This window comes from Esox lucius, chromosome 17, assembly GCF_011004845.1.
Source record: "Esox lucius isolate fEsoLuc1 chromosome 17, fEsoLuc1.pri, whole genome shotgun sequence".
Lineage (NCBI taxonomy): Eukaryota > Metazoa > Chordata > Actinopteri > Esociformes > Esocidae > Esox > Esox lucius.
The window spans coordinates 46,895,347-46,921,611 of NC_047585.1; the positions used below are offsets into that span (position 1 = coordinate 46,895,347).

Genomic DNA, 26,265 nt, shown 5'->3' on the forward strand with positions numbered 1-26,265 from the left:
TTGTCAACAGGATGATAATTACAGGGATGTGTACAGGATGATAATAACAGGGATGTCAACAGGATGCTAATAACAGGGATGTCAACAGGATGATAATTACAGGGATGTCAACAGGATGATAATAACAGGGATGTCAACAGGATGATAATAACAGCGATGTCAACAGGATGATAATAACAGGGATGTCAACAGGATGATAATTACAGGGTTGTCAACAGGATGATAATTACAGGGATGTGTACAGGATGATAATAACAGGGATGTCAACAGGATGCTAATAACAGGGATGTCAACAGGATGATAATTACAGGGATGTCAACAGGATGATAATAACAGGGATGTCAACAGGATGCTAATAACAGGGATGTCAACAGGATGATAATTACAGGGATGTCAACAGGATGATAATAACAGGGATGTGTACAGGATGCTAATTACAGGGATGAGAAAAGGGTGATATATACAGGGATGTGTACTGGATGATGATTACAGGGATGTCAACAGGATGATAATAACAGGGATGTCAACAGAATGATAATAACAGGGATGTGTACAGGATGCTAATTACCGGGATGAGAACAGGGTGATATATACAGGGATGTGTACTGGATGATGATTACAGGGATAAGTCTACAGAGATGCTAGTATTTACATTATGAATGTGTGTGCGACTCTGTTCATATTCCAATTCTTTAAGTTGTCTCACAGCCTGACCAAATATGTAAAAAGGGGATTGAGGGAGACAGAGGGATCTGACAGACCGACTGAAGTTTGACCGTATTAACTCATCACAGGGCGTTACAAACACATGCTTCCCCGTCTAACCAACCATCCCTTCACCCTTTCATCTGTTCATTCATGCCTCCTTCCATCTTGTCTTCTTCACCGTTCCTCTTGCTCCAGCCAAATGAACAAAATTCACAGATGTTCAGTTCTTCTGCTAAGTCTGGAACTGGACACCTCTCAGAGAACCACCAAAACAACCAAACCAATCTGATTGATCCCAGAAACCGATGGGTCTGACTAGAGCCTGAACACAAAGAAACAGTTTGAATGTTTGCTATTGGTTTTGATCTGCCCCTTAATTCCATTGATTGTTCTACCATTCATCTGGGCAGAGAAAACACCATGCCTTCTACATTAGTCAGTGTACCACCTCTTCATTCTCCTTGCACCGCGAACAATCATTGCTGCACTTGTGTTTCTGTAATTCTTGATACTCTACTGGTTGATTATTCTCCTGTGTGGTTGATTATTCTCCTGTGTGGTTGATTATTCTCCTGTGTGGTTGATTATTCTCCTGTGTGGTTGATTATTCTCCTGTGTGGTTGATTATTCTCCTGTGTTGCTGATACTACGAATGTACCCCTTGGGGGATGCTGGATGTTATTGTATAAGCATTGCAAATAATAATTGAAATCATTGTTTAATCACATTAATAGCTGGGACCTTTAGTTGTTGTATATGTGAGGGTTTGTATGTGTGTGTATGTGTGTATCTATTTCTGTGGGTGTGTTTGAGGCAAACAGAGCCAGGTGAAAATATGACTACATTTTAGTTATAACATTATACTGCTTTTGGGATTAAGTGTGTTCTGTCAACCAAGCCCACCCCAGTCCCACCAACAGAATTCTATACCCCCTGTGTGACCCCCTCCCCCAACAGTAACATGACCCACACTACCCTGACCTACAGTATCCTGACCTACAGTACCCTGACCTACACTACCCTGACCTACACTACCCTGACCTACAGTACCCTGACCTACACTACCCTGACCTACAGTATCCTGACCTACAGTACCCTGACCTACACTACCCTGACCTACAGTACCCTGACCTACACTACCCTGACCTACACTACCCTGACCTACAGTATCCTGACCTACAGTATCCTGACCTACAGTACCCTGACCTACACTACCCTGACCTACAGTATCCTGACCTATAGTACCCTGACCTACACTACCCTGACCTACAGTACCCTGACCTACACTACCCTGACCTACAGTATCTTGACCTACAGTACCCTGACCTACAGTACCCTGACCTATAGTACCCTGACCTACAGTACCCTGACCTACAGTATCCTGACCTATAGTACCCTGACCTACACTACCCTGACCTACAGTATCCTGACCTATAGTACCCTGACCTACAGTACCCTGACCTACAGTATCCTGACCTATAGTACCCTGACCTACAGTACCCTGACCTACAGTACCCTGACCTACACTACCCTGACCTACAGTATCCTGACCTACACTACCCTGACCTACAGTATCCTGACCTACAGTACCCTGACCTACAGTATCCTGACCTATAGTACCCTGACCTACACTACCCTGACCTACAGTACCCTGACCTACACTACCCTGACCTACAGTATCCTGACCTACAGTACCCTGACCTACAGTACCCTGACCTACAGTATCCTGACCTATAGTACCCTGACCTACACTACCCTGACCTACAGTATCCTGACCTATAGTACCCTGACCTACAGTACCCTGACCTACAGTATCCTGACCTATAGTACCCTGACCTACAGTATCCTGACCTACAGTACCCTGACCTACACTACCCTGACCTACACTACCCTGACCTACAGTACCCTGACCTACAGTATCTTAAGTTAATGAAGCTAACAAATATTAATCAGCCTTTTCCTCGTCAACACTTTATTTTTCACTTTTATTATATATTCTACCATTCTTATTTCCCACCTGCTTTAGTGAATTATTGTCATGTTGATAAATATTTTTTGTCCAATTGAAAAGTGAGAGATGGAATGAGGTGGAACGAGGTGAGATATAGGTCCATAAATAGGTAGTGCATGTTTGTGGTGAATTTAGAAAGGACATGGCAAAAAGAGTAGAAGAAATAGACAGGGGGGGTTTTCATGTTTGGAGGAATAAATGACGGATACAGTACATTGACTTACTCTATAATGTAAATAAATGGTCAGGTCACCTTCTGGTAACGATCTGAAGAAAGGCTACCACACAAACACAGACAACCACAGACACAACCACAGGACTCCACAGAGCCCGTATAAGGAGCACTGAGTGCTGTGCGCTGGATGTTGTCAGCGTGGCTTTCGGCTTTACCGGTGTAATGGCCACCAAGCCTGAGGTGCCGTGTTGACAAGGACAGGAGTCAGGAACAGCTGAGTGGACACACTGAAAGACTAAGTCTGAACACACATCCAGGTGTCTCTCTCACTGGGATGTGTGATGCATCAGCCTTCTTCTCCCCTGAATGGGAGTCAGGTCCAAATCATTGTAGGCTGAATACCTCCTGTTGAGGGTTCACAGGAAGTAGTGATGACAACCGATGGAGTTCTGAAATGGTCAAAGTTCTATGTGTGTGTGTGTGCATGTGTGTGCGTGGATGTTGTGTGTGTGTGTGTGTGTACTGTAGCATGCTCAGTCATCCTGCAATCTTATCCTCCTCATTGTGACCTAATGAGGTCTCCTGGGGATGATGCTTCTGTATGCTACTGACCTCATGACCTCTGACCTATCTTTCTGTGTCAGTCACTGACTGAATCCACCCGGCTGCAGGGTGTCAGTCAGTCAGTACAGCTGTCTCCACACACAACAGCTGACACCATGCACACAGACACACACACACACACACACACACACAGGCTGTGACACACACACACACACACACAGGCTGAGATACGCACATATCCCCACACCAGCCTAGACACAGACACGCCCCACTGATTACAGGCACATGCCGGCTCTGCTCCACTTATACAGCTAACACCCATGGCTTTAGCCTCTGACCTCTCACCCCCCTACCCACCACCCCACCGCACCCCCCTGACCCCACACCCCCCCACCACACCGCACCCCCCTGACCCCACACCTCCCCACCCCACCGCACCCCCCTGACCCCACACCCCCCCACCCCACCGCACCACCCTGACCCCACACATCCACACACCACCACACCCCCCTGACCCCACACATCCACACCCCACCACACCCCCCTGACCCCACACCCCCCCACCCCACCGCACCACCCTGACCCCACACATCCACACCCCACCACACCCCCCTGACCCCACACCCCCCACCCCACCACACCCCCCTGACCCCACACCCCCCTACCCCACACCCCCCCACCCCACCGCACCACCCTGACCCCACACATCCACACCCCACCACACCCCCCTGACCCCACACCCCCCCACCCCACCACACCCCCCTGACCCCACACCCCCCTACCCCACCGCATCACCCTGATCCCCAGCAGGTCAGGCCCACACAGAGATGCCATCAGCCAGCAAACAGGTTCTCTTACTCAGATATCTAAAGCCTGCTGCTTTCTAACTGGGAATTAGAATAGGAAATGGGAGAACCTCAAAGATTCTCTCTTTCTCAAAATGACGAAAGTGCAGAAATCAGATGTATTTGGGTCATTTCAAGCAAGAGAGAGTGGGAGACAGAGAGGGGAGAGAGATAGGGATAAATGGGGTGGGAGAGACGAAGATAGACAGGAAGGAGGAGACAGGGTGGGAGTGAAAGAGAGGGAGAGGGTGGGAGACGGAGGGAGAGAAAGGGAGGGGGAGAGAAAGGGAGAGGGAGAGAAAGGGAGAGAAAGGGAGGGAGAGAAAGGGAGAGAGACAGGGAGGGAGAGACAGGGAGGGAGACAGGGAGGGAGAGACAGGGAGGGAGACAGGGAGGGAGAGACAGGGAGGGAGACAGGGAGGGAGAGACAGGGAGGGAGAGACAAGGAGGGAGAGAAAAGGAGTGAGAGAAAGGGAGAGCGGCAGGGAGGGAGAGACAGTGTGGGAGAGACCGAGTGGTATAGACAGGGTGGGAGACAGGGAGGGAGACAGGGAGGGAGTGACAGGGAGGGAGAGACAGGGGGAGAGAGACAGGGAGGGACACAGGGAGGGAGTGACAGGGTGGGAGACAGGGAGGGAGAGACAGGGAGGGAGTGACAGGGAGGGAGTGACAGGGTGGGAGACAGTGAGGGAGTGACAGGGTGGGAGTGACAGGGTGGGAGAGACAGGGTGGGAGAGACAGGGTGGGAGTGACAGGGTGGGAGAGACAGGGTGGGAGACAGGGAGGGAGTGACAGGGAGGCAGTGACAGGGTGGGAGTGACAGGGTGGGAGAGACAGGGTGGGAGACAGGGAGGGAGTGACAGGGAGGCAGTGACAGGGTGGGAGTGACAGGGTGGGAGTGACAGGGTGGGAGAGAGAGTGGGAGACGGGGTGGGAGTGACAGGGTGGGAGAGAGGGTGGGAGTGACAGGGTGGGAGACAGGGAGGGAGTGACAGGGTGGGAGACAGGGAGGGAGTGACAGGGAGGGAGTGACAGGGAGGGAGTGACAGGGTGGGAGACAGGGAGGGAGTGACAGGGTGGGAGTGACAGGGTGGGAGAGACAGGGTGGGAGACAGGGAGGGAGTGACAGGGAGGCAGTGACAGGGTGGGAGTGACAGGGTGGGAGAGACAGGGTGGGAGACAGGGAGGGAGTGACAGGGAGGCAGTGACAGGGTGGGAGTGACAGGGTGGGAGTGACAGGGTGGGAGAGAGGGTGGGAGACGGGGTGGGAGTGACAGGGAGGGAGAGAGGGTGGGAGTGACAGGGTGGGAGAGAGGGTGGGAGTGACAGGGTGGGAGTGACAGGGTGGGAGAGAGGGTGGGAGTGACAGGGTGGGAGAGACCGGGTGGGAGAGACCGGGTGGGAGAGAGGGAGGGAGTGACAAGGTGGGAGTGACAGGGTGGAAGATAGGGAGGGAGTGGCAGGGAGGGAGTGACCGGGTGGGAGAGAGGGAGGGAGTGACAAGGTGGGAGTGACAGGGTGGAAGATAGGGAGGGAGTGACAGGGAGGGAGTGACAGGGTGGGAGAGACAGGATGGGAGTGACAAGGGTGGGAGAGACAGGGTGGGAGAGACAGGGTGGGAGAGACAGGGTGGAAGACAGGGAGGGAGTGACAGGGTGGGAGAGACAGGGTGGGAGTGACAAGGTGGGAGACAGGGAGGGAGTGACAGGGTGGGAGAGACAGGGAGGGAGTGACAAGGTGGGAGAGACAGGGTGGGAGTGACAGGGTGGAAGACAGGGCGGGAGTGACAGGGCGGGAGTGACAAGGTGGAAGACAGGGAGGGAATGACAGGGTGGGAGAGACAGGGTGGGAGAGACTGTCTCACCAGTTGTAAAGATGTTGTGTTACAATTTTTTAGGCTACATGCTGTTTTTTTCCCATTCAGCATTAAAGATACTTTTTTAAACCAAGGTATTGTAATCAGTCTTCTCTATAGGAATTTAGATTGATAATTTCCACCTTTGAAACATGCTTTTCTCCTTGTTTTCTGCAACCTCATAAGGCTAATTATCAGATTAATGTCATTCTTTATGGCCATCACAGAGATGATACATCACAGTAATGTCATTCTCTATGGCCATCACATAGATGATACATCACAGTAATGTCATTCTCTATGGCCATCACATAGATGATACATCACAGTAATGTCAGTCTCTATGGCCATCACAGAGATGATACATCACAGTAATGTCATTCTCTATGGCCATCACAGAGATGATACATCACAGTAATGTCATCTCTATGGCCATCATAGAGATGATACATCACAGTAATGTCATTCTTTATGGCCATCACAGAGATGGTACATCACAGTAATGTCATTCTTTATGGCCATCACAGAGATGGTACATCACAGTAATATCATTCTCTATGGCCGTCACAGAGATGATACATCACAGTAATGTCATTCTCTATGGTACATCACGGTAATGTCACTCTCTACAGTCATCACAGAAATGGTAGATCACAGTAATGTCATTTTCTACAGCATCACAGAGGTGGTACGTCACAGTAATGTCATTCTCTATGTCCATCACAGAGATGATACATCACAGTAATGTCATTCTTTATGGCCATCACAGAGATGGTACATCACAGTAATATCATTCTCTATGTCCGTCACAGAGATGATACATCACAGTAATGTCATTCTCTATGGTACATCACAGTAATGTCACTCTCTACAGTCATCACAGAAATGGTAGATCACAGTAATGTCATTTTCTACAGCATCACAGAGGTGGTACGTCACAGTAATGTCATTCTCTATGTCCATCACAGAGATGATACATCACAGTAATGTCATTCTTTATGGCCATCACAGAGATGGTACATCACAGTAATGTCATTCTTTATGGCCATCACAGTGATGGTACATCACAGTGATGTAATTCTCTATGGTACATCACAGTAATGTCATTCTTTATGGCCATCACAGTGATGGTACATCACAGTGATGTAATTCTCTATGGTACATCACAGTAATGTCATTCTATACGGTCATCACAGAGATAGTACATTTTCTGAAATCAAACCGTGTCTTATACGGCACTCCTCTCATTTGATCTTTGTGAAGGTACATTTCTAATGATACTAGATGTACTCTACTTCCGTGGCTGAAGTAGAGTACAACTTCTCCTGGGGAACTGAGATGTCTCATTTTGGTTGCGGGTACTGTTATACATTTCTCCATGCTGGCCTTCTGTGGGATTTGAACCCTCAATCCTGGCGTTGCAAGCTGAGATACATCTCATTCTCCTGTACATCTGCAGCAGTATCTGTCCTCCCCGTCTCTGTAGTTGGAATGTTTTTCCCTCCATCAACAAGTCTTTCCAAATGACACCCTATTCCCTTCAGAGTGCCCTTGATGTGATCAGATCCCTATGCACCCAAGTGAAAAGGTTTCCGTTGTGGACGCTGTCATAACCAGGGACTCTGCAGATTAAATCAACAACCATCTTCATCCATACAGGCCAGTACAGGTCAAGGCAATGATATGTGGACACACTCATAACTACATACACACACGTGTAATGATTTAACGAGACAGGACTATTTCCTTCTTCAATATCCTGTGTGACTCTGACCTTCTCAGCCTTGAGTGGAGAGGTAGTGAGATGAGGTTTGTGTACAGACTGTTACACAGCCAGACTGACAGAAAGTCAGATAGTCAAATAGACAGGCAGACAGTCAGATAGAAAGGCAAACAGACAGTTAGGCAGAAAGACAGACAGACAGAAAGAAAGAAGGGCAGACAAGTAGACAGAGAGTCATCATGCTTGAACATTTTCCACCAGCTAGATCTGGATCTATAGAATCACATCATTATATAAAGACTCCAGTCTGGATCTATAGAATTACATTACTATATAAAGACTCCAGTCTGGATATATAGAATTACATCATTATATAACGACTCCAGTCTGGATCTATAGAATCACATCATTATATAAAGACTCCAGTCTGGATCTATAGAATTACATTACTATATAAAGACTCCAGTCTGGATATATAGAATTACATCATTATATAACGACTCCAGTCTGGATCTATAGAATCACATCATTATATAAAGACTCCAGTCTGGATCTATAGAATTACATTACTATATAAAGATTCCAGTCTGGATCAATAGAATCACATCATTATATAAAGACTCCAGTCTGGATCTACAGAATCACATCATTATATAAAGACTCCAGTCTGGATCTATATAATCACATCATTATATACAGACTCCAGTCTGGATCTATAGAATCACATCATTATATAAAGACTCCAGATGGATCTATAGAATCACATCATTATATAAAGACTCCAGTCTGGATCTATAGAATCACATCATTATATAAAGACTCCAGTCTGGATCTATAGAATCACATCATTATATAAAGACTCCAGTATGGATCTATAGAATCACATCATTATACAAAGACTCCAGTCTGGATCTATAGAATCACATCATTATATAAATACTTTTTTGCCTCTTCTCAAATAGTAATATGTTGACATGCATCTGCTTCCCTTGGTAATGTATTGTATGGGCATCTGCTTCCCATGGTAATGTATTGTATGGGCATCTGCTTCCGATGGTAATGTCTTGTATGGGCGTCTGCTTCCCATGGTAATGTATTGTATGGGCATCTGCTTCCCATGGTAATGTATTGTATGGGCATCTGCTTCCCATGGTAATGTCTTGTATGGGCGTCTGCTTCCCATGGTAATGTATTGTATGGGCATCTGCTTCCCATGGTAATGTATTGTATGGGCATCTGCTTCCCATGGTAATGTATTGTATGGGCGTCTGCTTCCCATGGTAATGTCTTGTATGGGCGTCTGCTTCCCATGGTAATGTATTGTATGGGCATCTGCTTCCCATGGTAATGTCTTGTATGGGCGTCTGCTTCCCATGGTAATGTATTGTATGGGCATCTGCTTCCCATGGTAATGTATTGTATGGATATGACTAGGACCAAGGAAACCTTTTAGAAAACATGCACAGATGGGATAAAATGTGAAACTTTTGAGGCTCTTTGTTCAGACATACAATTTCCCCTTGTTTCCCTGGTGACTAAATGCTAGCCTGGAGGCCTGCTCAGAGAAAATAAAGTGATTGAGTAGGCCCGTTCTACGAGAATTAAGAATGAGGTGTACAAACATTACAATATGGAGATGTTCACACAGGACCTTTCAGTTAAGTTACATTCAAACACATACACACATGTACAAATACTTCATACACACACACAATTATACAACCATTACACAAACATACACACACAACACTGTACAGCAATTTCATAATATTCACTTCTTGGTAATCTCTCAAACCAAAACCTTTCACCAGCCACCCTGCAGTTCTTAAGAAGTGTGTGTGTGTGTGTGTGTGCGTGTGTGTGTGTGTGTGGGTGTGTTTGTAAATCCTAAGCCTCCAGGCTGACTGCTATTATAAGCAGCATCACTACAAAGAGGGCCTGTGTTGCTGTTTTGGTCTTTTGTACTGAAGGACTCTCAAGATCCAAGGATTACTTTTATTATCAATGACCTGGTCAGAGGAGAGGAGCTCGATGTTGCCTCTGTCTGCAATTTACTTGTAATAAGATGCTGTTGTTTGGAAATGATCTATTATTCATTGTTGTCTGGATTTTGTGTCATATGATTCCCTTTGAAAATATCGACCAGGAATATTCACCATGTCGGTGTTAAATGGGGGTGAAATGTCCTAAATGAGTGGGACCAGTCATCTTCTGACTCCGTGCTTCTCTCTCTTTCAGCTTCATAAGGTCTTGCAAGTCCATTTGTAAAGCAAAAAGAAATCAAACAGCCTAATAAGTCTGCGCTGAGGTGTTTTTCTGGGATGGCAGAAGCTTTTAAACAGCCACTTGCTACTAGGACAAAGATTCCTGTAGAGAATGGCAGATAAGATCTGAATATAGATATAAGATCGGTCATGAATTTTCACTCACCTAAAGGATTATTAGGAACACCATACTAATACTGTGTTTGACCCCCTTTCGCCTTCAGAACTGCCTTAATTCTACGTGGCATTGATTCAACAAGGTGCTGAAAGCATTCTTGAGAAATGTTGGCCCATATTGATAGGATAGCATCTTGCAGTTGATGGAGATTTGTGGGATGCACATCCAAGGCACGAAGCTCCCGTTCCACCACATCCCAAAGATGCTCTATTGGGTTGAGATCTGGTGACTGTGGGGGCCATTTCAGTACAGTGAACTCATTGAAATGTTCAAGAAACCAGTTTGAAATGATTCGAGCTTTGTGACATGGTGCATTATCCTGCTGGAAGAAGCCATCAGAGGATGGGTACATGGTCATAAAGGGATGGACATGGTCAGAAACAATGCTCAGGTAGGCCGTGGCATTTAAACGATGCCCAATTGGCACTAAGGGGCCTAAAGTGTGCCAAGAAAACATCCCCCACACCATTACACCACCACCACCAGCCTGCACAGTGATAACAAGGCATGGATCCATGTTCTCATTCTGTTTATGCCAAATTCTGACTCTACCGTCTGAATGTCTCAACAGAAATCGAGGCTCATCAGACCAGGCAACATTCTTCCAATCTTCAACTGTCCAATTTTAGTGAGCTTGTGCAAATTGTAGCCTTTTTTTTCTATTTGTAGTGGAGATGAGTGGTACCCGGGGGGGTCTTCTGCTGTTGTAGCCCATCCGCCTCAAGGTTGTGCGTGTTGTGGCTTCACAAATGCTTTGCTGCATACCTCGGTTGTAACGAGTGGTTATTTCAGTCAAAGTTGCTCTTCTATCAGCTTGAATCAGTCGGCCCATTCTCCTCTGACCTCTAGCATCAACAAGGCATTTTCGCCCACAGGACTGCCGCATACTGGATGTTTTTCCCTTTTCACACCATTCTTTGTAAACCCTAGAAATGGTTGTGCGTGAAAATGCCAGTAACTGAGCAGATTGTGAAATACTCAGTCCGGCCCGTCTGGCACCAACAACCATGCCATGCTCAAAATTGCTTCAATCACCTTTCTTTCCCATTCTGACATTCAGTTTGGAGTTCAGGAGATTGTCTTGACCAGGACCACACCCCTAAAGGTTGATTTGATAATTGCATTAATGAGAAATTGAACAGGTGTTCCTAATAATCCTTTAGGTGAGTGTAGTAGACACCTGCAGACACTGTTGTAAGATGGTGCATTTCTGTTCATTTGACATAGGGAATAATTAGGGTTTACTGCCTGGTTCAGGGTCAGAATGACAGACAGTTTCTTTTCCGGCTGATGGATGAGATCAACCATTCAGTTACTGGTTGATATGATTTTATGTCATGTATTATGATGATTTATATACACTGCTCAAAAAATTAATGGAACACGTAAATCACACATTGGGTCTCGATTAACAAAATATATTAAAGATCAAATTATCATTGTGTATTTTCTTGAGAACAAAATGACGTAACAACTAACTAAATCACCAGTCAATTGAGGGCTGGATTCAAACTCACACCAAAAAACGAAGTAAACAATTGAAATCACAGGGTGTTCCAACTTGTGTGAATTTAATTACGGCAACTCATAAAGTGACTCAGTACTGCGTTTGGCCCCCACGTGCCTGTATGCACTCCTGACAACATCTGGGCATGTTCCTGATGAGACGGTGGATGGTGTCCTGGGGGATCTCCTCCCAGACCCGGATCAGGACATCAGTGAGCTCCTGAACAGCTACTTGGTGGCGGCTAAAGCACGGATACATAACGTCCCAGAGGTTCTCAATTGGGTTCAGCTCTGTGGGCTGTGAGGGCCAGTCAATGGCATTAATGCTTTCATCATCCAGGAACGGTCTACACATTCTGGCCACATGAGGCCAAGCATTGTCCTTCACCAGGAGGAACACAGGGCCCACTGCACCAGTGTAAGGTCTGACGATGGGTCTGAGGATTTCATCCTGGTACCTAACAGCAGTCAGGGTTGGCTAGCACGTGGAGGTCTGTGTGACCCTCCAAGGATATCCCTCCCCAGACCATCACTGACCCACAGCCAAACCTGTCATGCTGGATGATGTTGCAGGCAGCTTGAACTTCACCCCAGCATCTCCAGACTCTTTCATATGTGCTCAGTGTGTAGGCAGTTCCTGGATGACGAAAGCCTTGATGCCATTGACTGGCCCTCACTGACCTGTGATTTCAGTTGATTACTTAGATTGTGGGGGAGAGTTTGAATACAGCCCTCAATTCGTTGGTGATTTTGGTTTCCATTGACCGCGGTTATGTCATTTTGTTCTTTAATGTATTTCGTTCATCTAGTGTGATTTACATGTTCCCTTAATTTTTTTGAGTAGTGTATTTTTAAATATGTTATGTAATTGTAGAACCTGTTTCCTCTGTACTTTGTGTGCCCCTAAGAATAGAAATGTTCAGAGTCAGAGATCCATTTGACAGTTCTCCACTTAGCTAAGTATTGTCCTCCCTAATAGAATGGCAGAAGGACAGAAGGTCCTGTGATTATAGTTCTTGCATCCTGGCATTAACCCGACATCATCCTCCAAGTAATTACTGTGATCAACAACTCTGCTCATCTGTCTTCTGTCCTACAGATTGTCTCTGTAAGGCAGAAAGATCACTCGCAGGTTGTAGGCCTGCAGACAGTCTCTCCCTCTCTCCTCCATACAGATCATCCCTTTAAATAGACGCTAATGTCAACCTCATTCAGCCATGTACCCATCTTAGCAGCTCAACCTCTCCTGTCCTTCCTCTCACCGACTAACCCATCAAGCAGTTATGACATCATCGGTGTTAGGGAACAGTTTTTACTTCTGTTCGGACTCTGTCTGTCCTTGATGTCATCTGCCTTCTGTCAGATGATGACATCATCGTGTGTATTCCAAATCATACTTTATTTTCTACGTAGTACACTACTTATACCAAAGCCCGTTGGACCCCATACGGAATAGGGTGACATTTGGGGCGTATATGATGGCAGATGGTGCTGCAGGTTATTTAATTCAATCAGGAGTTCCGTGGTCAGGTGACTGCTGACCTGGAACCAGTCATCATGCAGAGTCCCTTGTAAACAAACCAGAACAAACTGCAATAGCAAGATTTATTCTGCTGCTTTATCGTAGTGGACTCTGGAAGTGGAATTTAAATATCCAGTGGCGCAGAGCATTGTGGGTCTGTTTGACCCAGTCCCAGTGGAACAGGGCATTGTGGGTCTCTTTTACCCAACCCCATTGGAGCAGGGCATTGACGGTCTGTTTAACCCAGTCACATTGGAGCAGGGCATTCTGGTTCTGTTTGACCTAGTCACAGCGGAGCATGGCATTGTCAACCCATAAACAGACACTGACACACAGACACAGACACACACAGACACACACTGGCACAGATACACACACAGACACAGACATTATGCTGGGAATGATGTCCATGTACCCTGTTTTTCCCTCCAGAGACCTGCCATGAATCAGCCATGCATGGGATCAGCCTTCAAGCAACACCACGTGTGTGTGTGTGTGTGTGTGTGTGTGTGTGTGTGTGTGTGTGGAGATTGGGCTAGAGGAAATGTTAGCCCGATTTCATCGTAAAAGCAGTAAACCCACCAGAAAGCATTTGAATAATTCATTTCCCTGCAGGGATGTCTGACGACTCAAGACACGAAGACAGTCTGCTTCAATCCTAACCCTAACCCTAACCCTAACCTTAACCCTAACCCTAACCTTAACCCTAACCCTAACCTTAACCCTAACCTTAACCCTAACCCTAACCCTAATCTTAACCACTGCTGAGCTTTCATATACAAAACATTCACACAAATGCCCACACAAACACACACACAAACGAACTATACTTGTGTTACTATACTTGAGAACCACCAATGATTTCAATAAAAATTCCATCTTTTCTAACTCTAACCTTGAACCTGACCCCCTAACCCTAATCCCCCTAAACCTATCCTCTAGAATGATTGGAGATACTGTATGAAGAGGTAGGGTTCAGAACCTTTTCAAAGCGGGGCACTGACACTGCGAAAAACTGACATCGAAAAACAAATAAAGAATTAGGATTGTATTAGTTATTTTGGCCTTGTCTTTGGCTTGATCTAATCACAATGAAAATGTCCAATCCCAATCACAATTCAATGTGTCTTATATATCTACATTTGTCTTACAATGCATGTCTTCAGAATGTCGAGAATAGACTTGTTAAAGTCACATTGTGTTGGGTTGCATCCTAGGGCTAGGGGGTGTATTTAGGGGGTGTGTGTATGTGTGTGGCATAGGGGTTGTGTTGGGTTGCATTCTAGGAGATCTGTATGTCTGTCTGTGTGTGTGTGTCTGTGTCTCTCACACACACAACACACCAATGTACACAATCACACAAAAAACACACAGATGTACACACTCACACACACAACACACAGATGTACACACTCACACAAAAAACACACAGATGTACACACTCGCATGCACACACATTCAAACAAATGCAGACCCCATCCTGTAAGGACCCAGTCCTGGCCCTAGAAGATTTGTCAATTACCCTGGGTTAGCCTGGGTTACCTTGGGTTAGCCTGGGTTAGCCTGGGCCAGTTGTTCTTCAGTATTTGATCACTGGGAGTCGACAGGGAGGTGTTCTCATCAATTAAAGATGCCCTGAGATAGATTACAGAATGTCCTCTTTACATCCAATGTATCTCTGTGTGTTCTGTGGGATTTCAGATAAAATTCCACCATCGATTTATACTAACATGCTTTTAACATGCTCTTATTAAGCTTTGATCTAACATCAAGCTGCCTACATTGTGGATTTTTTATATTGCTTTTTTCGTAGTTGCACGGCCCCATGATTTCCAGAGAAACTGGCTGAGTTTCAGTTAGAAAGGCTGTTGATAGAAAAACTGAATCATGGATTGCAGTTTCTCATGGTTCAGAGACAACATCCTGGGTGAGGAAACATCTTACATTTAACATGCTCTCAACATGCCCATAACATGCTCCCAACATGCTCTCAACATGCTCCTAACATGCTCTCAACATGCCCACAACATGCTTCCAACATTCTCTTGACATGGTCCTGACATTCTCCCAACATGCCCCTAACATGCAACTAACATGCCCCTTACATGCTCCCAACATGCTCCCAACATGCTCTCAACATGCTCCCAACATGCTCCCAACATGCTCTCAACATGCTCCCAACATGCTCTCAACATGCCCATAACATGCTCTCAACATGCCCACAACATACTCCTAACATGCACTCAACATGCTCCCAACATGCTTTCAATGTGCTCCTAACATGCTCGCAACATGCTCCCAACATTCTCTTGACATGGTCCTGACATGCTCCCAACATGCCCCTAACATGCAACTAACATGCTCCTAACATGCTCCCAACATGCTCCCAATATGCTCCTAACATTCTGTCAACATGCTCCCAACATGCTCCCAATATGCTCCTAACATTCTGTCAACATGTACCCAACATACTCCTAATATGCTGCTAACATGGTCCTAACATGGTCCCAATATGCTGCTAACATGCATGCATTTCTGGTAAACAACATCCCAGTGGGATTCATTCCTGATTCCCTCCACGTGATCGAGACATTCACTGCCTGATAGCCAGCTTCACATGTGTGACCTACTTTCACGCAACAACTGTGTTCAGTGTTGGTGTGTGCGTAGGTATTTGTGTGGGGGGTATGTGTGTGTGTGTGTGTGTGTCTGTATGTGTCTGTTTATGTTCTAGTGGCAGAATGTGTCTGTAACTATGAAATTGTGCATACACACACAATCACAACCTTACACACACACAAACACACACAACCTTACACACACACAAACACATACACAACCTTACACACACCCCTCACACATCCTCCTCCCACACCTGCAGTTCCACAGGCGTGTTAACCAAGTCCTTAATTACTGTAACTGCTGGTCAATAGACACTGTCTTAGGCAGGCAAACTCACACACCCACACACACTGCAACACTGTCTCTGTAGTCTTTATGCATCCCCTATAGTCTCTATACACCCTCTATAGTCTATATACACTTTATAAAGTCTCTATACACCCTCTATATTCTATATACACTCTATAAAGTCCCTATACACCCTCTATAGTCTCTATACACCCTCTATAATATATATTCAACCTATAAAGTCTCTATACACCCTCTATAGTCTATATACACTCTATAAAGTCTCTATACACCCTTTGTAATCTATATTCAACCTGTAAAGTCTCTATACACCCTCTATAGTCTATATACACTCTATAAAGTCTCTATAAACCCTCTATAGTCTATATACACCCTATAACATCTCAATACCTTTATCGTCTCTTAGTTCTGGTGGCACAGGCATGTTTAACTGACGAACCATCGTTGATCTTCATGGACATGGCAGACCTTTGCCCACTGTGTACTGCCCTCAGCAGAGACGTTGATTAGATTAAAGGACCTCTACGGAGGCCAGGAAAACATTCAATGTCTGCATTCCCCTCACTGCTGTGGGTCGCCCTGGATGAGAGCGTCTGCTGAATTAGGAACATGTAATGGATGATTGTGATGCCGGATGAGAGGAATGACTGGTCCTTTGTGTTTCCAGAGAGAAGTCCATTCCTCTTCAGAGTCGCTCCGTCTGCAGAGCATCTTTCATGCGTCTCCCTGTGTCTTGGTCCCATAGCAACATGAACTGTGAGCAGGACTTTGGAGAAGGGGGTCTGAACGTCACCCTAACCCTTCGACTCCTCATGCACGGAAAGGTACCTCGCCCACACACACATACATGAGCACACGCACGCACACACACACTCACACACGCACGTACGCACACACACATTCTCACACACACGCGCACAAGTTTGTTTGGCTATTCTCATGGAGACCAGAAAATAGAAACGGCATGCTCCCTTGCCCTAACCATAACCCTAAACCTAACCATAACCCTAAACCTAACCATAACCATCACGAAAGGTCCCCATTTTCTGGTTTTACTATACTCATGGGGACATTTGGTCCCCTTGAGTATAGTTAGACCTAAAACACTCACACACACACACATACACTCACACGCACACACACACACACATAAACTCACACACGCACACACACAAACACACACACACTCACACAGAGTTTTTTGAACTTGTATTCTGCTGATAATATTTAAAGTGTAATATTGCATTATTGAGGACCTAAGGCATCCCGCTGTCTTGGTGCACATGATCTTGAAACTTGTAGGATGGCTTCTCATACACATAAAGATTCTTGTGTTAATCTGCCCTGGGCAACAAAGCATGAGTCATGAAAGAACTCGGTAGGAAAAACTCAAAGACTAACACATTGCTTTTGACCAGGGGACACCCATCAAAGACCCTACTAAATCCAACTCTATGTGTCAATAGCTATCTAGATATCTAATTATACTGTACCTGTTTTAAGGGGTCTAAACGTATTATATCTGTTCTTTTCATGTGCGAAGATACATATATATATATATCTGTGATGAGGTGCCTAGATATGACATTTTATTTTTCTCCTAATAGTCTTGCATTCTGGTACAGTTTCAGGACATGCCATTCTCAGGCTGAGTTTCTGCTTTGCGTGAGACCAGAGATAGATATAGAGACAGAATCAGACAGAGACATACAGACAAACAAAGGCAGGCAGTTAGACACAGGCAGGCAGACAGATCGACACGCAAACAGACAGACCGACAGGCAAGCAGACAGGCAGGCAGGCAGGCAGACAGGCAGGCAGGCAGTATCTTGGGAATGTACAGGATCAATATGATGACATTTTCCTTGGTTTCTTTTTCCAGGAAGTCGGCAGCATCATTGGAAAGGTGAGACGCAGTCTATTTCTCTCTTCACTTCCTCTCCCTCGATCTCTGCCTTTTTCTCTTCTCTCTTCTGTATTCTCTGTTCCCTCTCTCTAGGTCATCATCCCAGTGGTCTGTAATTCAGTCTGCCAACTATGTAGACCAGAGACTCTATTGATTAACCAAATATAACATGTATTTAGATATACTATACGGCTCCATCCAAACTAATGATCCAGAGATCTTGGAGGCTGATATAGCTTATTTCGGATCGGATCCATAACTCAGGCTGGATCCCCTCAGGTCATATTGAGTATCATGTCCTATTTCTCTGCAAACTAGCATTTTAATCTGGTACTTCAGAGAAGGAATTATATTACAGTATGATGTCAGCCTCCAGGGGCCTGCAGTAATGCATTGGTCCAGAGCAGGGCTGCCCAACCCAGTTCCTGGAGATCTACTGTCCTGTACGTTTTCTCTCCAACCCCACCTGTTGTAGTTTACCTTTTTTCGCTTTTCATCCAGCTAGTCATTACAATCAGATGGGTTTACTTTGGGTTGGAGAACAGGATTGGTCAATCTGCAGGGACAGGTTTGGGCAGCATTCATGTTGGGGCTACTCTCATGGTAATCTGTCCCTGTACCCAGACAACTACAGTCCTGACACCAACCCTCCAGACACTGTCCCTGTACCCAGACAACTACAGTCCTGACACCAACCCTCCAGACACTGTCCCTGTACCCAGACAACTACAGTCCTGACACCAACCCTCCAGACACTGTCCCTGTACCCAGACAACTACAGTCCTGACACCAACCCTCCAGACACTGTCCCTGTACCCAGACAACTACAGTCCTGACACCAACCCTCCAGACACTGTCCCTGTACCCAGACAACTACAGTCCTGACACCAACCCTCCAGACACTGTCCCTGTACCCAGACAACTACAGTCCTGACACCAACCCTCCAGACACTGTCCCTGTACCCAGACAACTACAGTCCTGACACCAACCCTCCAGACACTGTCCCTGATTTATGTTAATGTTGCCTGTAGACTTTCCTATTTCGACTATACATTTGGTACTAAGGAGGGGCTCAGGTGGGGAGGAAGGAGTAAACTATAATTTATGAAAAATAAGGCAATATTTTTCTGGTAGTAAAATAAAATAAACGCTCAGTTTGTTTACAATACGGCATTGAACAAATGTCTTCCTCAAACTCCTGCAACCGGCTCCTTCTCCACCTACACTTGTGATTTTGAAACCAAGCCAGTGTATTCATTATTTAGTATTTATAAGTATTTTGTCAAAACGATCTGACTGGTGCTGTCCCGTGTCTATGGAAACAGAAACATGTCTGGACTTTAGGGTAAAACACCAGTGTTTGGCATCAGTGGAAACGAGGCATTGAGGCTTCATTGTTTGAAGAACACAAGTTACAGAGAAACTATGTACAGTAATAATGAAAGTGTGGGTCATTCATACAGTCCATAACAGTACTACTTTATCACACTGGGAGAAGGAAGCTTTAGATATTAAATATTAATTTGATGCTTTTCTAATTTGTCTCAAGCCAGACACGTTCTGAGACTGTACTATGAAGGACACAGACTGAGGAACATCTGTGTTATTAGCTAACCCTGGTGTCTTTTAAAGAACAGATCTCAATCCTTTTTTAATTGAACTCTAGGTTGAAAAGAAGATAAATGAATCAGTTCTGTTTTCACCCTCACTGTGTCTTGAATGGGGACTCTGTTGCCAGTTCAAAGGATCAGTGGTGTCTCTATGCATTCTGGGTAAATGCAAACAGTGAAGGACAAGACATGTCATCATGACCGGTTATCCTAGTTAGTGATGCAACTACTTTGATTTTACATGCTAATGGATAAAATCATTACATTCTGTACTTATTATACAACCACGTTTCCAAAACAGTTGGGACGCTGTGTAAAATGGAAATAAAAACAGAATGCAATGATGTGCAAATCATTTAAACCCTATAGTCAATAGCAAATAGTACAAAGACAACAAATCTCATGAGAATCCGGAGAAATCACTGTACACAAGGGACAAGGCCAAAAACCAATATTGCATGGCTCTGTAGTAAAAGAGTCCTGGTTTTAAACTGCCCTGCCTGCAGTCCAGACCGGTCACCCATCAAAAACATTAGATGTGTTATGAACCAAAAACTACGACAAAGGAGACCCCGAAATTTTGAGCAGCTGAAATCCTGTATGAAGCAAGAATGGGAAAATATTTCACTTTCAAAACTACAGCAGTTGGTCACCTCAGGTCCCAAACACTTACAGGCAATGCGACACAATAATAAACATGCCCCTGTCCCAACATTTTTGAAACGTGTTGCTGGCATCAAATTCAAAATAGGCACATATCTTTCCAAAAACAATAACATTTCTTTGGTTCAAACTTTGATATGTTGATTTTGTACTATTTTGAATTAAACATAGGGAAATAAATGAATGAATAATTTGCACATCATTGCATTCACTTTTTCTTAGCATTTTCCGCAGCGTTCCAACTTATTTTTAGTGTAATAGGAATAAATAACTCTAGCTGGCTGGTTGACTTTAAGTTACTGTAGCTTTAGGTCAGTTAATGTTGCCCAAATCAGCAAAATACCACTGTATTGTAACTAGCTGGCCTTTTTAGTTACCAGTACCTAACTTGCTTGGTCATTTTCAAAAATAAAGAAACATCTTGTGCGAAGCCAAATGTTAGCTGGCTGTCAACATTTGAGCCTGTTTCTAATCTTTGCCACTACTGTTACAGTTAGTTACAGTAGTTAATAACTAGCTAACACATAGAGCTCTCTTCATTTTCTCCAGAGCTGTATAACCATATACATCCCATACAGAACACAAAGGTCTGTTAGCTAAGGGTTAACCAAGGTAAAATAGTCAGAAAATGTGGCTAACGACAGATAGAATAGTAGATGGAATAGGGTGGCACCAGCCTCAACATGATCATATTTCAATTTTACATACAATGCATGTTTGCTATAATAAATTAAATGTTGCAATTCGTTATTAGTATAGTAGATTATCAACTGCTGATATAAAATAGTTCATAAAATTATCGCCATTCCCAGAAATTGGAAAGGACTTGCTTTGGTCTAATAGACTATAACCATAGCCTATAGTGCTTAAAAGACTTGAGACTTCAAATCAATCAATCAATCAAAATTTATTTATAAAGCGCTTTTTACAACAGCAGTTGTCACAAAGTGCTTTACAGAGACACCCGGCCTTAAACCCCAAGGAGCAAACAACAGTAGTGTTGAATTTCAGACTTGACTTGGACTTGCATGCAGTGACTTGAAACTTGACTTAGACTTGTCTGAAGTAACTTAAAGACATTTTGGGTATAATCTTTTTTTACTTTACAACGGGCTAAGGCAGGAAAGCACTCTGGGCTTTGTTTGGTATGGGAATACTAAGATCTTTTGAAGGCATCACTCTGACATCAGATGTTCCTTTTAAGATTTCTCTACAATAACCAAGTCAAATTATAATCAGGTTATTATATTCTAACAATAACTGTCAGAAGGATGCACTGAAAGGCACTGCTTTGGTTTTCACCTTAATTTCACCTCTATACAATAAAACGTCTCTGGTCAGGAGAGACTTTGTAAAGAAAACCTCTGAATGTTAATCAAATCTTTGTCTTTTCCCCTCCACAGAAAGGAGAGACTGTGAAAAGAATACGGGAAGAGGTAAGTTATTTATTTCATAGATCTCCAATATGCTCCTGACACACACACACACACACACACACGTAACAACAACATAAGGCATTCCTGACATATAGAGCAGAAATAATAGATTCTCTGTTGTCAGGATGTGGCATAAAACATTTACATGTAGATCTACATTCCGTGGCCAGTCTATTAGAGACACCACGTTGTTCATGTGAAACTGAATGCTGTCCAGGTCCATCCTATCATGACTACAGCCTTCATCACATGGACACATCTAGCAGGACAATGAGCCAGGTCATTAAGCGCATACTGTCTCAGAATGGTCATGACGCAAATACTGTCTCAATCAATCAAACAAATGTATTTATAAAGCCCTTTTTACATCAGCAGATGTCACATAGTGCTTTTACAAAACACCCATCCTTAAATCCCAAGGAGCAAACAACAGTAGTGTTGAATTTCAGTGGCTAGGAAAAACTCCCTAAGAATGCCAATATTTAGGGAGAAACCTAGAGAGGACCCAGGCTCAGAGGGGTGACCAGTCCTCTTCTGGCTGTGCCCGGGTGAACATAGTAAGATTACAATTATAATAATTAATAAATAGGTGTGGGCTGAGCCCAGAGTCTATTTAAACCTAGTCCAGGTAGGGAGCATGACCAGATGGACAAGGACAGGGACAACACGGGGGAGGGGGAGGTGTCAGCACAGTGACAGCTCAAATTGTAAGGAATGGTCTCGATCTGCAACACAACCAGGAGAGGACTCTGGACAGGGACAGAAACAGGTCCCCCAAGCCAGGTACTCCTCAGATGTGGGCCAGGACCTCATGCCCTCCTAAGGGGAGGAGACTGGGAAAATTGCATTCCTCATATGAACAAGGATTTATACTGGAGAAGGATGGTCATGATGCACATACTGTCTCAGAATGGTTCCTACAAGATGAAACTACTGATTTCAATATACACTGCAGGATATCGTCACATCTGCATGGAGCAACATTGCCAGAAAACATTTCTGACATCTGACAAAATCATTTACACCAGCTTAAATGTGGGGATAATCATTTACACCAGCTTAAATATGGGGATAATCATTTACACTGGCTTAAATGTGAGGATAATCATTTACACCAGCTTTAATGTGGGTATAATCATTTACACCAACTTAAATGTTGAGATAATCATTTACACCATCTTAAATGTGGGGATAATAATTTACACCAGCTTAAATGTGGGGATAATCAGTTACACCATCTTAAATGTGGGGATAATCTTTTACACCAGCTTAAATGTGGGGATAATCATTTACACCGGCTTAAATGTGGGGATAATCATTTACACCATCTTAAATGTGGGGATAATCATTTACACCGGCTTAAATGTGGGGATAATCTTTTACACCGGCTTAAATGTGGGGAAAATCATTTACACCATCTTAAATGTGGGGATAATCTTTTACACCAGCTTAAATGTGGAGATAATCTTTTACACCGGTCAGAATGTGAGAATATTCATTTACACTGGCTTAAATGTGGGGATAATCATTTACACCAGCTTAAATGTGAGGATAATCATTTACACCAGCCTAAATTTGGGGATAATAATTTACTCTGGCCTAAATGTGGGGATAATCATTTACATCAGTGTAAATGTGGGGATAATCGTTTACATCAGTGTAAATGTGGGGATAATCATTTACATCAGTATAAATGTGGAGATAATCGTTTACATCAGTCTAAATGTGGGGATAATAATTTATATTAGCCTAAATGTGGGGATAAGCATTTACACCAGCTTAAATGTGAGGATAATCATTTACACCAGCCTAAATTTGGGGATAATAATTTACTCTGGCCTAAATGTGGGGATAATCATTTACATCAGTGTAAATGTGGGGATAATCATTTACATCAGTGTAAATGTGGGGATAATCATTTACATCAGTGTAAATGTGGAGATAATCGTTTACATCAGTCTAAATGTGGGGATAATCATTTACATCAGTGTAAATGTGGGGATAATCGTTTACATCAGTGTAAATGTGGGGATAATCATTTACATCACTGTAAATGTGGAGATAATCGTTTACATCAGTCTAAATGTGGGGATAATCATTTACATCAGTCTAAATGTGGGGATATTCCTTTATACCAGCCTAAATGTGGGGATAATCGTTTATACCAGCCTAAATGTGGGGGTTATTAGTATGTAAAAGATCGGGACCAAATAATAATGTTAGATCCAAGTCTAAATGGGGCTAGGGTTAATAGATCCACATGATCATTGATTATGAATCCAGGTTTATAGCTCAAAGAGGGACAAAACCCATATCATATACCTTCATAAAACTTCACCTCTCCACTGACAGGATTGGGAAGGCGATTGAGACGAGGAACCATGAATATTTTAATGAATGTTTTCGTCTCAAGGGCATCCCATGCAGCACACAAACCCATTTGCTGTAATAAAATAGTGAAATAGTTGGTACACTGTGAAGGTACACTGACAACAGACACTGAGAAACATTCAAGAATGTACTGTCGCTTTGGACTTTAAACCTGGTTGGTTCTGACTAACATGTTAACTGTTGCAGGTCTATCTTCAGAAAAGTTGAATGTACTGTAGACGCACTATCTTGTTTCATATTGGAACCGGAAAAAACAAAGTGCTTTTGGCCGCCAGTCATGGCCATGTGTTACCCACGAGGAACAACAAAACAGTGAAAGCATTGATGAGGAGTTAGGCTGTAGTTCAACATGATTACCTAAACTGGAGAAAATACAAACACACAGAAACAAACAACCACACACTGTACACTTCATCATTCATTAAACGTCTATCCAGCGATTGAGGAATTCAAAATAGCCTCTCTGACTGAAATCAAACTGATGTATAGAGAACAGCTAAGATTAGTCTGTGAGAAACACAAAAGGGAGAGAGAAACGAGTGATAGAGAGAATATGAAATGATAGATATTTAGATACTTTCTCATACTCCTCTTTTCTTATTTTTTCCCAGTTTTACTTCATCCCTCTCTTTTTTCTCTTCATATTGTCTGTCTGGAGAGACAAAAAAGGCACACACACACACTTCTGTTTGGCTATACTTATATTTGTAAGAATCACAATTGATCCCAAAATATTCTATCTTTCCTAACACATTACGCAAACCATAACCACTAAAATCTGATTATAACCCTATCCTTTACCACTAAAACCTGATTATAATCCTAACCATAAACACTAAAACCTGTTTATACAGTTAGGTCCGGAAATGTTTGGACACTGACACAATTTTCACAATATTGGAACTGCACACCACCATAATGGATTTTGAGATGCAACTGAAGTGCAGATTGTCACCTTGAACAAAAATATTTGATGAAACGTTTTGAAATTGCAACCATTTTTATACACAGTCCCCTTATTTCAGGGGCTCTAAAGTAATTGGACAAATTAACACAATCATTAATAAATTCTTTTTTATTTTTTTTTTATTCTTTTTTTTTTTTTATTCTTTGTCGAGAATTCTATTCTGGCAATAACTGCTTGGAATCTGGAATGCATGGATATCACCAAACACTGGGTTTCCTCCTTTGTGATGCTTGTTGTTTTTTGAGGGTTTTTATGCTTCAGCTAATGAAATGCATGCTCGATCGTGTTGAGATTATGTTATTGACTCAGCCATTGCAGAATATTCCACTTAGAAAACCCCTGGGTTGCTTTAGCAGTATGTTTTGGGTCATTGTCCATCTGTAAAGTGAAGCGAAGTCCAGTCAACTTGGCTGAATTTGGCTGAATCTGAGCAGACAGTACATCTCTATACACTTCAGAATTCATTCAGCTGCTTCTGTCTTTTGTCATATCATCAATAAACACTTGTGATCCAGTGCTATGCATGCGCATGCCATCACACTGCCTCCACCATGTTTTACAGATTTGGTGAACTTAAGATCATGAACTGTTCCAAGCCTTCTCCATGCTTTTTTCTTCCCATGATTCTGGTACAAGTTGATCTTAGTTTCATCTTTCCAAAAAATGCTGTTCCAGAACTGGGCTGGCTTTTTAGTTTTTTGGCCAAGTCTAATCTGGCCTTTCTATTCTTGAGGCTTATGAATGGTTAATGATATGCCTACCTCCTGGAGAGTGTTCTTCATTTGGCCGGATGTTGTGAAGGAGTTTTTCTTTACCATGAAAAGGATCTTACGATCATCCATCACTGTTCCAACATCTTCAATGGACGTCCATGCCTTTTTTTCTCAAAATGTACTGTTGATTTGGCCAATTGTAATGTTCCTGCTATCTCTCTGATGGATTTGTTTTTTGCAGCATAAGGAGGGCCTGTTTCACTTGCATTGACAGCTTGTTTGAACGGATGTTGTGG

At 43.7% G+C, this 26,265-nt stretch overlaps 1 protein-coding gene across 5 annotated transcripts in view; it reads left to right on the plus strand.

The window, feature by feature from the left end:
* The window catches only part of pcbp4 (poly(rC) binding protein 4), a 97,242-nt gene that overhangs the window by 38,925 nt on the left and 32,052 nt on the right, over positions 1–26,265 (plus strand). For 3 of the 5 annotated variants that reach the window (XM_013132522.3, XM_013132523.3, XM_013132524.3), the window contains exons 2-4: positions 16,950–17,106; positions 18,165–18,188; positions 21,866–21,898. In XM_013132522.3, the coding sequence (XP_012987976.1) occupies positions 16,999–17,106; positions 18,165–18,188; positions 21,866–21,898 (165 nt within the window). In that variant the 5' untranslated portion in view covers positions 16,950–16,998. Of the gene's footprint in view, positions 1–15,240; positions 15,279–16,949; positions 17,107–18,164; positions 18,189–21,865; positions 21,899–26,265 lie in introns of those variants that run through there. The other 2 variants (XM_034287395.1, XM_013132525.3) reach the window with 2 other exon arrangements.